At 51.7% G+C, this 17,931-nt stretch overlaps 1 protein-coding gene across 1 annotated transcript in view; it reads left to right on the plus strand.

The window, feature by feature from the left end:
* Gtf2i (general transcription factor IIi) overlaps nt 1-17,602 on the plus strand; it is a 72,120-nt gene extending 54,518 nt beyond the window's left edge. Inside the window, exons 18-35 of the mRNA XM_032886275.1 lie at nt 1,173-1,356; nt 2,136-2,194; nt 4,813-4,884; nt 6,147-6,330; nt 8,748-8,806; nt 9,133-9,207; nt 9,430-9,531; nt 10,642-10,707; nt 10,963-11,146; nt 11,852-11,907; nt 12,217-12,297; nt 12,616-12,699; nt 12,803-12,986; nt 13,372-13,400; nt 14,719-14,760; nt 15,339-15,380; nt 15,971-16,045; nt 16,566-17,602. Coding sequence (XP_032742166.1) covers nt 1,173-1,356; nt 2,136-2,194; nt 4,813-4,884; nt 6,147-6,330; nt 8,748-8,806; nt 9,133-9,207; nt 9,430-9,531; nt 10,642-10,707; nt 10,963-11,146; nt 11,852-11,907; nt 12,217-12,297; nt 12,616-12,699; nt 12,803-12,986; nt 13,372-13,400; nt 14,719-14,760; nt 15,339-15,380; nt 15,971-16,029 — 1,562 coding nt within the window. The 3' untranslated portion in view covers nt 16,030-16,045; nt 16,566-17,602. The remainder of the gene's footprint in view (nt 1-1,172; nt 1,357-2,135; nt 2,195-4,812; nt 4,885-6,146; nt 6,331-8,747; nt 8,807-9,132; nt 9,208-9,429; nt 9,532-10,641; nt 10,708-10,962; nt 11,147-11,851; nt 11,908-12,216; nt 12,298-12,615; nt 12,700-12,802; nt 12,987-13,371; nt 13,401-14,718; nt 14,761-15,338; nt 15,381-15,970; nt 16,046-16,565) is intronic.
* Nucleotides 17,603-17,931: the final 329 nt, after the last annotated feature.

The following is a 17,931-nucleotide window of genomic DNA, read 5'->3' on the forward strand; positions in this document are numbered from 1 at the left end:
CTTTTATCCTTGTATTTGTAGCCCAGGCTGCCTCAGACTCGGCAGTCTCCCTGCCTGTGCCTCGGCTGGCCTCTGAGTGCTGACACTAAAGCCTTCCTCTGCATCGACGCCCAGCCGCCAGCTCCTCCCTCTTGACTGCTGTCCATTCAGACAGCGTCTTACTTTACAGAAAGCGTGTTAAGATTAGGTCTAGATCCTGTCCTGTTTGACAGACAGACAGCTGTGGATCTGAGCTGCTAGCTGCTCCTCTCCTTTTACTGCCGTGGTGGGGATTCTGTGTACGTGGATTTCAAACACATTAGAGTCCTTCAGATCTGGCGTTGCCGCTATGAAGGAAGGCGTTAAGACAGGGTCAGGGGGATGGCTCCCTTGTTAAAGTGCTTGCCTCAAAAGCATGAGGCCCCGAGTTTGGTCTCCAGAGCCCATGGTAAAGAGAAGTGGACCTGGCATTGCCCTTATAACCTCAGCAGTGGGAAGTGCAGACCAGAGGTCCCCAGAGGTCCCCAGAGCTCGCTGGCCGGCCCGCCTAGCCTATGTGGAAAGTTCAGGCTAGCCAATGGAACCTGTCTCACAGACAGCTGACAGCTTCTGAGGACCTACACGCTCTACTGACCTTTGCTCTCCACATCACACATGCGCACAGGAGGACAGAGAAATTAGGACTTAAAGTCCTAATAAGTCTTCCTAAAGGAAGAGTCCATCAATAACAAAGGAACTCGGGCTGGTTAAGCCCTGCCTTGAGCGGCTACCAGGCTGCAGAATATGCAGGGGTCACCTACAGGATCCAGGGACTGGCTGGCTGCTAGTTTGCTGTCAGTCATTTGAATATTTCTTTTAAAAGCTGTTTGGATGTAGTTTCAGACTAGAAATCAGTAAATGCCTTTAATGACCCCCCACATGGTTGGTTGCTGTCTCTCTTTCTCTCTCCCCTATTCTCCTCCCTCTCTTCCCATCTCCCTTTTTTCCCTGTCTTCCTCTCCCTCCCAAACCCTTCGGCCTGGGCTTACCTGGAACTCCATCCCTGCCTCGGCCTCCTGAGTGCTGGCATTGCGGGCTCACACACATGGCGGCTAGTTTTGTGCTTTAGTTACAATCTTTGAAGCTTTGCACTTGGGGGTGTTCTCATGTGTGACCTCAGCCTGAGTCTCCTGACTTGCACTCCTTTTCCACAGCTGAGGCCTTGGGAAGCACGGAAGCCAAGGCTGTACCGTACCAAAAATTCGAGGCCTATCCCAATGATCTCTATGTGGAAGGACTTCCAGAAAACATTCCTTTCCGAAGCCCCTCATGGTATGGAATCCCAAGACTGGAAAAAATCATCCAAGTGGGCAATCGAATTAAATTTGTTATCAAGAGGTAAGATCTGTGGAACGGATTTTAAAAGATTCTCTTTTTCCTGATTAAAGACCCATTTGATGACAGTGGATCTCTTCCTCCTAAGTGGCCCTCCCTCTGTATACTGTAAACTCAGTGTTTACATGAACTGGCTGAGCAGGGGTCTCTCTAGTGAGGGCTGAGATTTACAGAGTGGGTCTCAAGAACAGCTCTGTCTTGTGATTGTAACACTTGTCCCAGGGCAGTGAGAACAGAGCATTAGGATGCAGGGTGGGTGAGCAGGCGGGCGCTCCTAGGCTGGTCGCCGGTGTGTGGCCTAGAGCAGGACTTTCCATCTCCGGGACAGCGGTCGAGGAGGAACGTGACACACAAGAGTGTTGTGCCGTGCTTGCACTGGCTGCCTCCTGAAAGACGTGTTACAAGTGGGTGGTGTGTGTGGGGAGCAGACACAGAAGGCTGTCGTCACTCACTCCCGGAGGAGTTGCCAGGGCTTCCTTCTGCCTTGTTATTTGGGGCAGTGTTTTGGGGTGTTTGTCAGGATTGAGGTGTGTCAGATGTCCAGTTCCGGTAGGGCAGGAGGTGGCAGGCACGACTGGTGTACATTTATTTCTACAGAGACCCCATATTCCACCTGAATGTGGAACTTGCTGTTTTCAGAACAGCCCCACCAGTATGGTTCATTTCCTTGCACTGGAAGGCGGAATGGGCCATATGTAAAAACAGTTGACTGTGTCCAGCTCTGTGGGAGACCTTGACTGCTCCTGAGAGCTCTAACTACTAATGTCGATAAACTTTCACAGACCAGAACTGCTGACTCACAGTACAACTGAGGTGACTCAGCCACGGACGAACACGCCAGGTACGGTTGCACCGAATCCCTTCCCCCTTCCTGCCTTCTTTGATTTAAATAATTAAATTTCTTGAAAAAATATTTTTCCATATTGGTGGGACCTGAGCGCAGTGCCTCACATTTGGCAAGAGCTCTACCACCTTTCCCTTGTCATTTTGAGATAGGCTTGCCCGCCCTAAGTTGCTCAGACTAACCTAGAACTCACTTTGTAGCAGAGGCTAGGCTTGAACCTGTGATTCTCTTGGATTGGCCTCTGAAATAGCTGAGGTGACAGCTCTGTAGACCAGGCTGGCCACAAACTCGGAGATATCCTTCTGCCTCCCGAATGCTGGGGTCAAAGGTGTGCATTGCCACTGGAAGTTTGATCCTAGCTCACCACGTTTTACCTGCCCAGGCGCCGCATCTGGCCAGTAACACTGTCAGTGCAAATGTTCAGACGTTAATCTTTGTTCCTGCAAGGCTTGTTCTCCTAACTAAGCTTGCCAACTGGTAAGCAAGCCCAGCGAGCAAGCCCAGCGAGCAAGCCCAGCGAGCTGTGGAGACGGGGCTCAGTGTTTAAGCTCACACACTGCTCCTCCACAGGACAAAGGCCTGCAGCTCCAGCTCCCGGGGGCCTGATGCCCTCTCTGACCTCTGTGACTTCTGCACTCATGTGTTATAAACATATATACATCCATTCATTCAGGCACACAGACATTTGTATGGAATAGGATTATGTGTAGAGAGAGAAATTTACATATAGAGAGAAATGTCTGGTGGGATTTGCTGAGAGGAGAGCAGTCTGTAGAAGCAGCCAGACGTGAGCATGTGCCTCACACGAAGCCTTCACCAAGAGGGCTGGGCCAAAGTCTGCCACATATTTCAGTCTAGCCTGTGTTAGAAACTTTCCCCGCTAAAGCAGGAGAGCGTGGATCCCAACTGTGCCTTCGATAGGCTGAAGTGTGAGTGGCTGGTCATCCTGCTGTTACTTGGGTACAGCGTGTGAGCTAATGTCACGGCTGAGTCCTGAGTCCTCTCCATCTCAGAGTACCTGGCGCGAGTGGCGAAGGCCGACCAGTGTATCAGGGTACAGGAAGTTGAGAAATGGCATATTTTGTGTTCTTGTTTGGTTTGTTTTTGTGGTACTGATACATGACAGGCACCCTCTCTCTGCTGAGCTACACCAGCCTGATGGTGCTTATTTCTGATTAGAAAGTGGTTTCGTTGATAAGGTTTTGGTTTGTGTGAGTTTCTAGGACCGTGGTGAGCAGGCAGATAGGAGAAGTGCAGTGAGCACTGTGAAGGAAAGGGAAAGCGTCAGCCTCACACAGCAGGGTCTCCGGGACCTTCCTTACTTAAGATAGGAATTTAAATGTAAATTCCCGCTCCCTTAGCTTTTCTGATATTTGAGAAGTATGGGAATCCTTCCCCCCTTTATTCCCTAGAGTTTTTATTTTTAAACAAAATCAAATTAAGAGTATTATGTGACCTTCCCTGGGGAGTCGGTTTACTGTTGGCCCCGAATACTGGAGGGGGAGCAACAGAGCACAGAGACAAGTCCAGGTCGGTGAAGCAGCAGGTTTATTCTCTTCTATGGGAGCTCCAGTGAGGGCTTGCTATTAAGTAGGGGTCATTCGGGGAGCCCCATCTTTCAGACCCCATCTGCAGCCAACTTTAGCGCCTGCAACATTTGCTTGACCATGTGCAGGTGGGACACTAGGGGGTGAGTGGCAGGATCTGCTGTTCCTAGGCCTGGTGACACACATAGGCAGTCACAGCTGGTCTGGGTTTGAGGTGGCAAAAGAAAGCCACACTGTGCTTGGGGAGGTAGCCCTGCAACAGTCAGCCCCTCCCTCCAGTCCTTGATCTTCATGTCACGGCCCACTGCATCCCGGCGGTGCTCCGCACTCCCACAATAACCACTTCAGAAAAGCAGTTTCCTATGCCGGGAGTAGGGTGCATCCCTCTTATCCCAACACTCCGGGAGGCAGAGGCAGGAGGATCTCTATGTATCTGAGAATATGGTCTGTATACTGATTTCTAGGACAGCCAGGGCTACAAGGAGAAACCCTGTCTCACAAACAAACAAAATCCTTATCTGATGTTTTTGTGTTTATAGGCTGTTGTAAGACTTTCTCAGCCAACCATAAAAACCACAGGCGTTTCACAAGTGTGCCAGCCCCCTGCACCCTGGGTGTCAGACTGCCACGTCGAGGTGCTCATACATACTCAGATGCTCAGGACAGGGACTGTTTAGCCTACGCTGGCTATAACCCTCCTTCCTCCTTCTCCTTAGTGCACGCATGCTTTTCTGAATTTGTAAAGCCCTCAGATGTTATCGTCAATCATGTAATGGAAAGCTCCCACCAGTCGCACCTCCCTGTTAGCCACAGTTCAGTGTGGGACCTCCCGGCCCCCTCTGTGGGCCTCACTTACCTGGTCCTGTGGCCAGCACAGTGGAAAGGTGACTGGAGCTGGGGTGACAGATGCTCCAGCTTCAGGGTGGCAACAGCCATGTCCCACTGTGGGTGAGGCCTTGGCATCAGTCACAGGGAAGAAGGAGTCTCTCTCCTCGCTGAGTTTGTGAATCGCGTCCGTCGGTCCTGGGAAGAGCATTACTGGTTACGTTTGGTTTTGCTTCTTTCCAGTCAAGGAAGATTGGAACGTCAGGATCACCAAGCTCCGCAAGCAGGTGGAGGAGATCTTTAACTTGAAGTTCGGTAAGTGGAGTCGTGGCTCTGCCCAGTCTGCAGACAGTGGCCGTGTTCTGAATCAGTCTTTGGAGAACCAGCCTTAACTCTCCCCTGCTGGTCAGCTCGCTCCATAAACCATCGCTCTGTTCCTGTTTGCTCCAGTGTCACAGTGGGGGTGACAGGGAGACCCTTAGTGTCACCGTGCACCTCTCTGGCCCAAACTCCTCTCCAAGTTGACTGGTTTAATTCTCTCAGGTTCGACAGAATTGCTCTGCTTGGCGTCACACTAACTCTGGCGATCTGTTCCCGTCTCTGGCTCGTCTTCTCTTTACCCGGTCTCTGTAAAACTGTCCAAGAAAAACTCCCTCCTCTCTCTCTCCGTGCTGCTGTCTCTCTCTTCCTCTCTGTTCTCATGAGAGGTGGGCATGTCCTATTCTGCCAAATCTTTCTCTGATTCGTCACTTTGTCTGCCACTCAGTTAGGACTCACTTTCAAGCATGGCCGCTTCCTTCTGCAAACTAACTTTACCTTCATCGTGTGGGATTAAAGGTCTGTGCTGAGGGCTGAGCCACACCGCAACTAGAGATGGCTTTTTTATCAGTAAATAATATAATCTGGGGGTTCACAGTGTGCTCAAATATCCCGAAACACTAAGGCAGGAGGATTGCTATCAGATTGATTAGTTCGAGTCCAGCCTGGTGTAATACCAAGAGCCTGCCCTAAAAAAACAAAACAAAATCACTGATTTTCGAAAGTGTAATGATATAATTTAATTCCTTTTTTTTTTAAGATTCTAGGTTTGTTTGTTTATAAATTTTATGGTATGTGTGTGGGTGTTTTGCCTACATGAATGCATGTACACGATGTGTGTCTAATGCCCGTGGAGGTCTGAAGAGGGCATCAGATGCATAGAAGTGGAGTTATGGATGGCACCATGTGGGTGCTGGGAACAGAATCCCAGGTCCTCTACAAGAGCAGCAGGTGCTCTTGATTTCTTAGCTGTCTCTCCAGGGCCAGCATTTTTTTTTTTTTTTTCTTTCCCGGGGCTGGGGACTGAACCCAGGACCTTGCGCTTCCTAGGCGAGCGCTCTACCACTGAGCCAAATCCCCAACCCCTAGGGCCAGCATTTTTTATTGTTTCCTTCCGCTAGCTTCAGACCAAGCTGGATTGTAGTGAGTGGCTGCGTGGTTGGATTGTAAGGAAGCATGACCTGCTGATTACAGATACAAGCGAAAGTGTTCCCGTGTGAAAGTCCGTGCCCATGAGCTAGCTTCTCTTTGTCTTTCAGCTCAAGCTCTTGGCCTCACAGAGGCTGTGAAGGTGCCGTATCCTGTGTTCGAATCCAACCCAGAATTTCTGTACGTGGAAGGGCTCCCTGAGGGGATCCCCTTCCGAAGCCCTACTTGGTTTGGGATTCCACGCCTTGAGAGGATTGTCCGTGGGAGCAATAAGATCAAGTTTGTTGTTAAAAAGTAAGTTGTCCTTTTCCCCACGGCCATTGGCCATGGTCCCAGCTAGGCCAGTGCCTCTGCAAGGCCCTCATCCTGGTCTTGACTTCCTGAGTGGGAGAGAGAAGTGACTACCATCCATCCCTGTGCATTTCTGTCACAGCACAGGTTCAGGACACCAAGCTTTGCTGACCCAGGGATTAAACCCAGGGCCACACAGGCCGCTGAAGTTCTAGCCCCTCACTGGGATTCGAGGCAGTCACTGCCCCCTGAACCCCCTCCAGCCAAAGCCCACGCTGTCTGCTGGTGGGAGGATTTGGTCTGGTGTTGATCTGCTATTTTAAAAGGTGCATGGGAGCCGGAAAGACTGACAGGCTTAGTCTCGTTTTTATTGTGGGGAAGACACAGGATGACAAAGGTGACTATTGTGAGAGAAAGCATTTAGCCAGGATCTTGCTTACGATTTCAGAGGCTTGGTCCATTGTCACCAAGGCTGGGAACACAGTGGCAGGCATGGTGGCAGGCATGGCGCTGGAGAAGTAGCTGATCCACACGCAGTGGGCCTAATACGGGCTTCTAAAACTCCAGTGCCCACCTCTTCGTACCAGCAGTGTCGCTCCTTGGTGACTGAGCACTCCCTCTCTGTGTCAGTTCACACTCAGTCCCTGCTGAATCCTCGTGATACATGAGCTCGTTATTCACACTGCCGTGTTCCACTCCCCGGCCCCATGGGCTTCTAGCCGTAGCATAATGCAGAAATACAATTGGCCTGACTTCCAAGGCCCCCATAGTCTGCAGTAGTCTCAACGCTATTTAAAATTCTTAAGTTCAGCGTCTTCTGAGGCTCATGGCAACCCCTGTAAAATCAAGAACAGAGGAAGAACTTCCATGGCACAGGGTGTACACAGCATTCCTCAGGGGACGAGTGGCAGAGTGAGGGAATACTGGAGCAAGGCAAGACTGAAACCCAGCATCTCCACGTCTGCTGTCCGAGTGAGCGCTCTTCAGGTCCCTAAGTCCTTGTAGCTTTGTGGCTGCAGCGCACCTCTCTCCCTTGGGCTGGTTCCACACTGTTCGAACCTTTTGACTGCAGGTGTCCAAGCATGCTGGATCCCCAATACCTTCATCCCCGGGATGATCCAGATTTCCCCTCTGGGGCTCCGTACAGGGGCACCCCTGTCACACGGCCACCTCTGCAGCTTTCCTTAGCCGTGGAGGGAGATCCCTCTCTTGTATCCTTGACTCTAAGGCTGCCAGGTTCTTCTTTAGTTCCTTTTTGCAGTTGGAGGTTAGCTGGTAGGGTCTTGCCCAGAGGTCCCACTCCCTTATTCCCCCTGGCATAAACGTTGTATCTCCGTGAGCACAGGACTTGGGTTCAGTGCATTTCCTGCTGACCCTTTCTCCCCAAGCTGTACATTTGTATTTCTCTCTGTCCAGCTTGCTCCTCTCCATTACAGATGGGCATACAGGGTTACCAATCACCACGGGCACCGCCAGTACTCGGTGGCTGGAAACCCCCTCTGCCTGCACCATTCATCCAAGACTCTGCAAGTTAAGCTCAGGCAGATTTTTCAGACAAGGGCAAAAAACGACCACAGCGCTATTCTTCCCCTCTGAAACTTCTTGAGCTGGACCCCCATTTTACCTCACCCTCAGTCCTGTCTTCCATGCCCTTCTAGTGTGGCCCACTAAGCCCTAATTAAAGCATTCAGCTGCTTTTCTACTTCAGAGGTTACACTGTGCTAGCAAGCAGCATGGTCAGGCCTGTACAGCAATACCCCACTCCTGGTACCAATGTGTTACTGTCCTTTCGCTATAAAGAGACACATGACCAAGACAATGCTGATAATAGGAAGCATTTAATTGGGGGCTTGCTTCTAGTTTCAGAGGCATATTCCATTAGCAGCAGCAGCAGCAGCCTGGGGAGGGAGCATGGCAGCAGACAGGGCAAGCATGGTGCTGGAGAAGGAGCTGAGCTACATCCTGATCTGAAAGCAAGGAGAGAGACAGACAGACAGACACAGACTCTGTTCTTGGTGTGGGCTTTTGAAACAATGCCCCCCCAGAGGCCACACCTACCCCCATAAGTACCTCTTAATCCTTCTCAAATAGGGCCACTTCTTGGTGCCGAGCATCCAAATAAATGAGCCTATGGTTGCCACTGTTACTCAACTACTGCAGATGCTTGGGCTAGCATTGGCTGCTCTTCTAGAGGACCTGAGTTCAATTCTCAGGACCCACATGGCAGCTCACACCCATCTGTCTTCAGTCCTGGGGACCCAACACCCTCTTCTGACCTCCACGGACACCAGGCATGCACATGGTATATAGACAGACAAACGGATGTAATGGAAACCATGAATACACATGTGTGTTCATTGTTGAGAAGTGGTTCTGGCTGTGTGCTGTGTGGAGAGTGACACACTGTATGCTCTCTCTAGGCCCGAGCTAGTTGTGTCCTACTTGCCTCCTGGGATGGCCAGCAAAATCAACACTAAAGGTAAGGGGCTGAGCCTCGCTCGGGGCATGAACACACCGTGTGCTTTTCCACTCTCCCATCTTGCCCTGAGTTGAGCTTGTTGCCACTGTGGCCTTTGTTATATTTCTTGTTTTTCTTCCGTTTTCTTGTCACTTCATTGGATGCTGATATTTGCGTCGTCCTGCTTTGTTTGTCGGTGCTCATGCGGAGGGTCACGCTGCCCATTAATGCTTCCTTCCGCTCTCTTTGAAAAGAGCGGAACTGGATGACTTAACGCTCTGCTTGTATAAAGTAGCCCTTTGTATCTTTTACAGCTTGCAAAGGTAACCTTGCAATTTGCCTTATAGCATTGCAGTCCCCGAAACGGCCACGAAGCCCTGGGAGCAACTCCAAGGTCCCTGAAATCGAGGTCACTGTGGAAGGTGAGATGTTACAGTTGTCTGAACGCAGTAACGTGTGTGCACGTGAGGTCTTATGTCTGAAAAGCCCCTGTGACGATGCTAAGTTTATGGATGTTTTGCTTTCTGGTGCATGAGTATATTCATGCTTGTGCGTGCTCTTGTGTGTGGTCGTGTTTCCAGTACCAAGGCTGTATTCTGATACACGCACACGGTAACCTTGGTTTTCCTTTGAATTTTATCTAGGCCCCAACAACAACAGTCCTCAGACCTCTACCGTTCGAACTCCTACCCAGACCAACGGTTCAAACGTTCCCTTCAAGCCTCGAGGGAGAGAGTTTTCCTTTGGTAAATAGAGAATTAACACACCACGTCAGCGAGGCGTGGCTTTCCTTGGTAGAGTCAGTGTGTCTGAGGGTAAACGTGCAGCACGAGCCCTTAATGCCCTGGCTTTGTCCTGTGCCGTGGGCGAGTCTCTTCCTACAGGCCATGTGGAAGGGCACTGGAGTTAAACAGCTGAGTTGAATTACATGAGTATTGGAGGGGCAGGCAAAGCCACCATATTAAAAACCTGTGTGTTTATTGTATAGAGACTTAGAGTAATCTGTGAAGCTGGTTCTGGGACACGGGACTAATAAGCAAGGAAGAGAGAAACAAAGGAAGGTGTAAAAGTTCAGAGCTTTTCAGCATCCGGCTTGGCTCTGAATTAATGACACGGACACCTGGGAGATTTATTATACCCTTCTGGGCACTAAGCTGTGTGGGTTTGTCTGCTCCAATAAACTGTCTATGCTGGCCTGCCAGCCACAGCCCAGCACAAGGCGTTACCTGCCATGTAGTTTTGCTCTGGCACCTCCCTCTTTTGAGACCTCTCGGTGACTCTCTCCACCTGGGAGCCCTGGCTAGGACGGGAAGTCCCTCCTCCTCCTCTCCTGCCCAGCTGTAGCTGTCCAGCCCTTCACTGACCAATCAGAGATGATGGAGAACAGTGACTAATAAAATACTGAGTTAGGAAAGGCTTCGACAGCGATGACAGTGCCAGCCTGATGTCTGGGCACAGTGATGATCAGGAGAGGGCGGGGGAGGAGGGCGTGCTCAGCACCCCTGACGTGTGCGTACATGAAAACCCTGTCCCACAGCCCCTGCCTCCAGCAAGCACGCAAGGCCCTGACCTGCTCGTTTGTCCTGTGCTTTGTAAAGCTTCGAAAGCAGAGATAAGATGAGAGCAGGGGTGTTCCAGGCTCCTTTCACCTCAGCCCTCAGGGGCAGAGGCAGGCCAATCTCTGAGTTCGAGCCCAGCCTGGTCTTCAGAGTGAGTTCCAGGACAGCCAGGGCTACACAGAGAAGCCCTGTCTCAAGAAACCTAAACAAACAAACCCATTAAATGAAACGGTCGGTGAGAAATGCCAGCCCTCACCCTGGGAAAGCCTTGCTGACTGGCCTGTTGCTCTCCCACAGAGGCCTGGAACGCTAAGATCACAGACCTGAAGCAGAAAGTGGAGAATCTCTTCAATGAAAAGTGCGGTAGGTCTGCTTTGGAGAGCTATGGAGTAGTTCCCTGATAGCAGCAATGTGAGTTTGACGTCTACACTGCGGCCTTGGAAATGTGTTGGCTTCGACCTTCCATTTCTGCCCATGTAACTGAGTATCAAGATTCCCAGAACATTAAATTAAAACAAATATGGTTTTTCAAATAAGCATGGTTTCGTAGCTGCAACAGAATGTTACAAATGCCTTTTCTAAGACGTGCCTCAGAACAAGAGTCGCCGTGTGTTACAGGGGAAGCTCTGGGCCTCAAGCAGGCTGTGAAAGTACCATTTGCGCTATTCGAGTCCTTCCCAGAGGACTTCTACGTAGAAGGCTTACCCGAGGGCGTGCCCTTCCGAAGACCATCCACATTTGGCATTCCAAGGCTGGAGAAGATCCTCCGGAACAAGGCCAAGATAAAGTTCATCATTAAAAAGTGAGAACCTTAGCCGGAGAGGCCGTCTGTGGGCTGGGTCAGCAGGGTTGGCAGTGTGGTCGCCTGAGTTGAAGTAGCTCTTCAAGGGACTGAGTTACTGTAGGGACAGAGAGACAGCCCAGTGGTCAAGAGTGCTTGCCGCACAACTTTGAGACCCTGAATTCTGATGCCAGCTCCCACATAATCTGGGGTAATCTTGAGCCTTTAACCTTAGTGCTGGGGGCCGGACCGAGATGGAGGGATCATTGGCACCTACTGCCCAGGGATGGGAATGTGAGCTGAGGTTCCAGGAGAGCTCCTGTCTGGAAGAGAGTAGTGGAGGACATGGTGCCCCCTGGCCTTTGTGCATGCGCAGGCGTGTGCACCAGCACACGTGCACACACCACGGCCTCTTATTTAGTTCATGATTATTTTGTGGAAAGTGTTGTTTCCACGCCTGCTCTTCACGCATATACCCAGGCGGCAGGCACGTCTGTTTGCTGTTCCTGTGCTTGGCTCTCTACAGAGTCTCGGGACATGCTGCCACCTGGCAGGTCCAACAGCAGGGGACATCAGTGCCGTTGGTCCTCCTGGACATACGCCTCATGCACCAAGGTTTCTTCCCGGGGTTGCCTGTTGCAGAGCTGCAGGCCCCATCCTGCTGCATCTTCCCTGGGTACCTTGCTCTGGGTTAACCACCCCATGCCTTTTTCCTCTTGCTTGTAGACCTGAGATGTTCGAGACGGCCATCAAAGAGAGCACCTCTTCCAAAAGCCCTCCGAGTGAGTGTCCTTTGAAAGCAGCACCCATGGTAGCCTGCCTTTTGGGCAGTCATTAGTTCTGAAGCAGCTAACGCTGTGCACAGGGTTTGGCTACACACGAAGACACAACAGAACAGGAAGATGGGCGCACCAGACAGTCTGCCATCTTTAGTGTCTTACTAGAAGAAAAGCAGTGTGCAAGTACCAGCCCCAGACTGGGCCAGACTGCAGCCAGAGCGTGGCTGACGGCAACAAGCCAGCTTTGGGTCATTAGAGACATTGTTGACTGTTACGTGTTGTCTGAACCCTAACGTTCAGTTTTGCTTTCAGGGAAGACGAACTCATCACCCAGTGTCAATACGACAGCCTCAGGTGTGGAAGATCTTAACATCATTCAGGTGACAATCCCAGGTACGTACAGCTCTGCCTGTGCAGGAGTCCTGTTTCTGGGCTGCTTCGGTGCTTTGGGACAGCTCACGTTGTGGACCGTGTTGTCAGATTCACCTAAGCTTCCCCTGTCAGTCTAGCACACTCTGCTGGCTGCACTGGGCATTGGGCACACACGGTAAACAGTCACACGTGCAGGCAGGACGCCCAGACACATAAAGAAATCTATAAAGAAAAGTCAGATCGTTTTTAGTTTGGCCACCCACCATGCCTGGCTTAGACGTTCTCCCTCGGAGACATGCGAGCTCATGCCCGTGTGTTTCCCCCCATCCCGTCTTCTAGATGACGACAACGAACGACTCTCCAAAGTCGAGAAGGCCAGGCAGCTGCGGGAGCAAGTCAACGACCTCTTCAGCCGAAAGTTTGGTGAGTTCATAAGTGGAGGGAGCTAGCGAAGCAGGGCCAGCTTTGTGTCTCGGGTTGGCCTGAGGGTGACGGTCACGGCCCTGTGCTGTTTGTCTCTCTGCAGGTGAAGCTATTGGGATGGGCTTCCCCGTGAAGGTCCCCTACAGGAAAATCACCATCAACCCTGGCTGCGTGGTGGTCGATGGCATGCCCCCAGGGGTGTCCTTCAAAGCCCCCAGTTATCTGGAGATCAGCTCCATGAGACGGATCTTAGATTCTGCTGAGTTTATCAAGTTCACTGTCATTAGGTGAGCATTTCCTGCTTAGTCATTAGAACAAGTCTGGAGGCCTCCTAAGTCATATCCCAGGGGGCTGTGGAGACTGGTGGATGTCAGTTCCAGGATGTCCAGGACTACACAGAGGAAACCCTGTCTGGACAAACCAACCCCTAACCCGCTGTGCACTGTACATACCACATACTACATGCGATTAATTACAAATAACCGATACCACATTGTGTATGACACGCGTTAACAACAGGACAGGAGGCATTGTCACCAGGGCGTTGTCTCATGGGCACCGTGTGTGTCTCCTCCAGGGTTACTGAGTAGGCCGTGAGTGGCTAGATTAACACGATAAGCAAATGTCATGTAAAGCAGAAGCATCCGTGATACAGTCTGTTTTTCTCTCTAGACCATTCCCAGGACTGGTGATTAATAACCGTGAGTATCCACGCAGCTTTGCTTTTTTGTTTGTTTCTGGGGATCTGGGAGGGCATGTGAGTGTCTGTGGGTGTGGGTGCGGGCGCAGCCTACGAGATGACACATCGGTCATCCATTGTGTCACCCGTCCCCAGTGCCCTGCCTGCCTGTGACACTGGCTGTGTTGTTTGCCCCTTCCCTCGTCCTCACTTAGTCGGACGTGTTAACTGGGGGTGGGCTGAGACGGTTCTAAAGGCTCGCTCGCTCTAGGGGGAACTTGGAAAGCTACTTCCTGCCTGGCTTAGTAAGCCATTTGGCCGCTGTTCTCCTGAACTCCATGCATCAGAGTTCAGGGGACTGTAGGGCACAAACGTGCCAGGCACAAAGGAGGAAACTAGTTCCGGTGCTTGGGAGGCGGAAGCAGGAGGATCAGGCTGGAGTCCAGCACTGTCCGCTGTGTGGAGAGTCTGAGGCCAGCCTGGGCCACATGGGACCCTACCCCACAAAGATGGGGGAGAAGCTGGGGGCTCCGCTGGCAAAGCCGACTTCCGTCCCCAGGCTCACGTACAGGAGGGAGGAGAGGCCCAGGCCCGGGGCTGCCCTCGGCCTCACATGCACGCTGTGGCACGCGTGCTCACAAACTTCATACACACACAGTGATTTTTTGTTGAATTTTCCTGGCAAACTTCAGTTCATCTGTCTTTATTTTAAAAGACAGATCTTACATATCACTGTGGCTGGCCTGGAACTCAGAGAGATCCCCCTGCCTCTGCCTCCTGAGTCTCACAGCGTGACCAGCTCTGCTGTTCTGAGTGTGGTTTTAATTTCTTTTTTTTTGGTTCTTTTTTTCGGAGCTGGGGACCGAACCCAGGGCCTTGCGCTTCCTAGGCAAGTGCTCTACCACTGAGCTAAATCCCCAACCCCATGGTTTTAATTTCTGAAGGGCAGTCTGGTGCAAGCCACTGCTGTGGGCTCCTGTGCCCAGCCGCACTCTTGGCCAGGCCTCTGGCTTCAGTGTGTGCTGGCTACTGTGAGAGTCATGATTTTGGTGGCATCTGGCCAGGGCCATTGGTGTCCCTTCCTTCTTTCTCTTTCCCCTTTTTTATTTATTCATTTGTATGTGGGGTCCTGGGGTCATTTCCCGGTCAGTGGTTAGACGACAACTTGTGTACTCACTTCTCTCCTTCCGTTGTGTGGGGCCGGCCCAGTGACTGAGCTGTCTGTCAGGGTCGCAGGCAGTCACCGTCTCTCCTCCACTCTTCCACTAGAGGCACAGGATTAAAACTCAGCCTGGTCAGACGTCACAGCCATCTAAACTGTCTGTCCCCTTTCGTTACAGAGCTGGTTGATCAGAATGAGTCTGAAGGCCCTGTGATACAAGGTGAGGGGGCGCAGTGGGGTCCACACTGCTTACATGGTTGCCCCAGTCCCCCGCGGCTCATGCTGTACCTGCTCACCGTCACAGCACACACCTGCACACACTCAGTTTTACAGGGTGGCAGTTGTGAGCCACACCCTGTGTAAACCCAGGATCCCAGGTTATCCATGACGTCATGGCGCTCAAGGCCGTGACATCTACCAGTGTAAGTGTGTGCTTAGGCAGGGGTATGTGTGCACACGCATGTGGAGGCCAGAAGCTGACAGGCTTGGGCTGGAGAGATGGCTCAGTGGTTAAGAACACTGCCCACTCTTCCAGAGGTCCTGAGTTCAAATCCCAGCAACCACATGGCAGCTTAGAACTGTCTTCTGACTCTGTCTCCAGGGGCTACCTTAGGCATCAGACACATGCACGGTACAGACACACACGCAGACAAAATAACCAAATAATTACAATACAAAGGACGTTGTCAGGCTGTTTCTGTCCTTGGGTTCTTCCTCTTCCTCCTCCTCTCCTTCAAGTCTCTTTAAACAGTAACCTTTGAAAACGGGTCAAATGACACTTGATGTGTTTCTCTTTAGAATCAGCTGAAGCAAGCCAGTTGGAAGTTCCAGCAACAGAAGGTAAGGGCGGTGCTGTTCCTACTCTCATGCTCTGTGTCTTAGTTTCTTAGTGAGTTGATTGGGTTTAATATATATATATATATATGGGTGTTTTGCCTGCTTATATGTGTATGTAGTACCCAAGGAAGCCAGAAGAGGGCATCAGACACCCTCTCTGAAATAAGAGTTACAGATGGTGAGAGTTGAACTCAGGTCCCATGGAAGAGCAACCAGTGCTCTTAACTGCTGAGCCATCTCTCCAGCCCCACACTGATAAGATTTGTTCCATGAACACTGTGACAGGCTTCCTCTCTGTTCTCCCTGTGTGGCTCTGGCTAAATTCTCGATCCCTGTACCTTAGACAGGACAGGACCGTAAATACAAAACAATATGGAATCTGTTACTTGGAAATGAAGTCATGAGCTGGATGCGGCTCAACAGAGAACCCTCGGCAAGCATTTGTAAGGCCCAGGATTCCATAACAAAATCACATTATGCAGAAGCCTCGTTGGAGGGTTTCAGGCAGATCTTAGGTTCACATGGCTGGCCTTACTGGCAAGCAGGTTTGCACCAGCAGTTAACCCCCTGTTACCCCTTTGCTTCTTCTGTAGAAATCAAAGAGACAGATGGGAGCTCACAGATCAAGCAGGAGCCAGACCCCACGTGGTAGACCGTGGCTCTCCAGGGTAAGGCCTTGCCCCAGCCGCCCTTCGTCCATGCAAGCCAATGTGTAGACAGCCCTCTGCTCTAGCTGTGAGATGGGAGGCCACCCTCGGGACAGGTGGCCCAGGGGTTTCTCTCACTCAGAGATGTGTCTGAGTCGAGTGAGGTGGCGGAGCAGGTGGGTGTCTTGTGAGTTCCAGGCCAGCCAGGCTCCGTGGTCAGACCCTGTCTCAGGGTGGGGTAGGGTAGTCTTCCTTGAGAGAGACCTGCTTGTTTTGAGCCTTCGTGCCAAGGTTGCCTCCTCAGGCCAGTCACAAGCCCAGCCCCATCAGCTGCTGCCTTGCACAGTGTGACCCAGCCCCAGCCTGCCTTCTGCCATGGTGGGCTGTGCCTTACCCTGTCAGATCACAGACTCAGGCTTTCCCGTCTTTCACAACTTCGTTAGGGCTTCTACTTCTATCAGATGGCTACAGAGTGTGTGACAGGAGGCGGTCAGGCCCCGTCATGTGACTCACCCCTGCCTGCTTGTCTGTTTCTCTGCAGTTCGGCTCCCGGCGTGAGTGGTGGAGAAGAGCTTTCGGACCCGCTCCGGCCAGCTCTGTAATATACTTGTATAACAGAAATACCTTCTATACAAACCTTCTTTTCTACTTTTAGATAGAAATGTCTACTTTCTCAGCAGTTCTGTGAATTGAACTACACAGCGTGATGAGATGCGCGTGCCTGGCTGGCTAGGGAATGCACTAGAAGGATTTTGCAGCAGTGCTGGAAGAGGCGGGGATGGCAGGGACGACTGTTAGGGTTTCTCATGCATCGGGCAGAGCCTTGGGCTGCGGGGCGTATTCCCGGCAGTGAGCTATTCCTCCAGAGCATCTTGGCTTCTGCAGCGAAGGAAACCCCTGTGCTAGTCAGTGCGTTAGTTTTTCTATTGAAAACCAGTTCCGTGATCTTGCACTCAGCTCCCCTCCTGCCCAGGGGAGGGCTGCTGTCTGTGTATGTGACTAAGCCTCCTCCCGAGTTCCATCAGGAGTCCTCTGTCCTCACTGTCATTACAAAGCAAAGGCGGCCAGTGAGCAGCCAGTGCGTCCGAGTGCAACTGGAGAGGCTGACCTCGGAGTCTCTCTCGAGGTTACTTTACAGCAAGTAAATTTCTGGGCGTATCCAGAAGGTCAGAGGTCAGGTGTGCATGCTTGGGCAGCTGGATGACTCAACCCTCCCTAACCACCAGGACCGGCAGTGACCTGGGGTGCTCTGGGTGGAGTCAGGCTGGCCTTGTGTCTGCCTGGTTGGTTGTCTCTAACCACCTGTCTGGCCTCGGTGCCAGGGTGGGGAGTGGGGCACCTTGGTGTCCTCGCCCTCTGTGGGGCTCCACGTGGGAGCTCGCAGACGATGCCACTGTATAAGGCAGCAGCTCTCAGCAGTTAGAGGGTGTGAGGGCACCGCTCTCAGTAGCATCACCACGATGTTCACCATGGGAAATTATATCACACGGTAGCAGAAATAGGCATTTTATGTGTTCCTTATATTTTACCTCAGATTGTAGATATAGGGTAATAAATAAAATCCATCCATGCCTTTCACACGCCAACTCCTTCTTTTCACGCTGTCTTTGTGAGCACCTGGGGAGGTAGGTGTGGGCTGGTGGGGTTCACCATGCTTCTGGTGTTTCTGAAGAAACCACTGGTTTGTCGAGCGGGAGCTGTGCCCAGCCCTCACACGTGTTGGAGATGAGGAGAACTCTGAGGCCAGAGCCACCCCACAGGGGAGCCCTCGAGTCCCTGCTGGAGGATGTGGAAGATGATGCCCGTTGAGGGTGGCCGGGGACGTGAGGGGCAAGAGTGCTGGCTCCCCTGCCCCTCATGGGACCTTATACACTGTGCAGCCCGTTTCCTGGTCAGCCGCCATGGGA

This window comes from Rattus rattus, chromosome 16 (genome assembly GCF_011064425.1).
Source record: "Rattus rattus isolate New Zealand chromosome 16, Rrattus_CSIRO_v1, whole genome shotgun sequence".
NCBI lineage: Eukaryota > Metazoa > Chordata > Mammalia > Rodentia > Muridae > Rattus > Rattus rattus.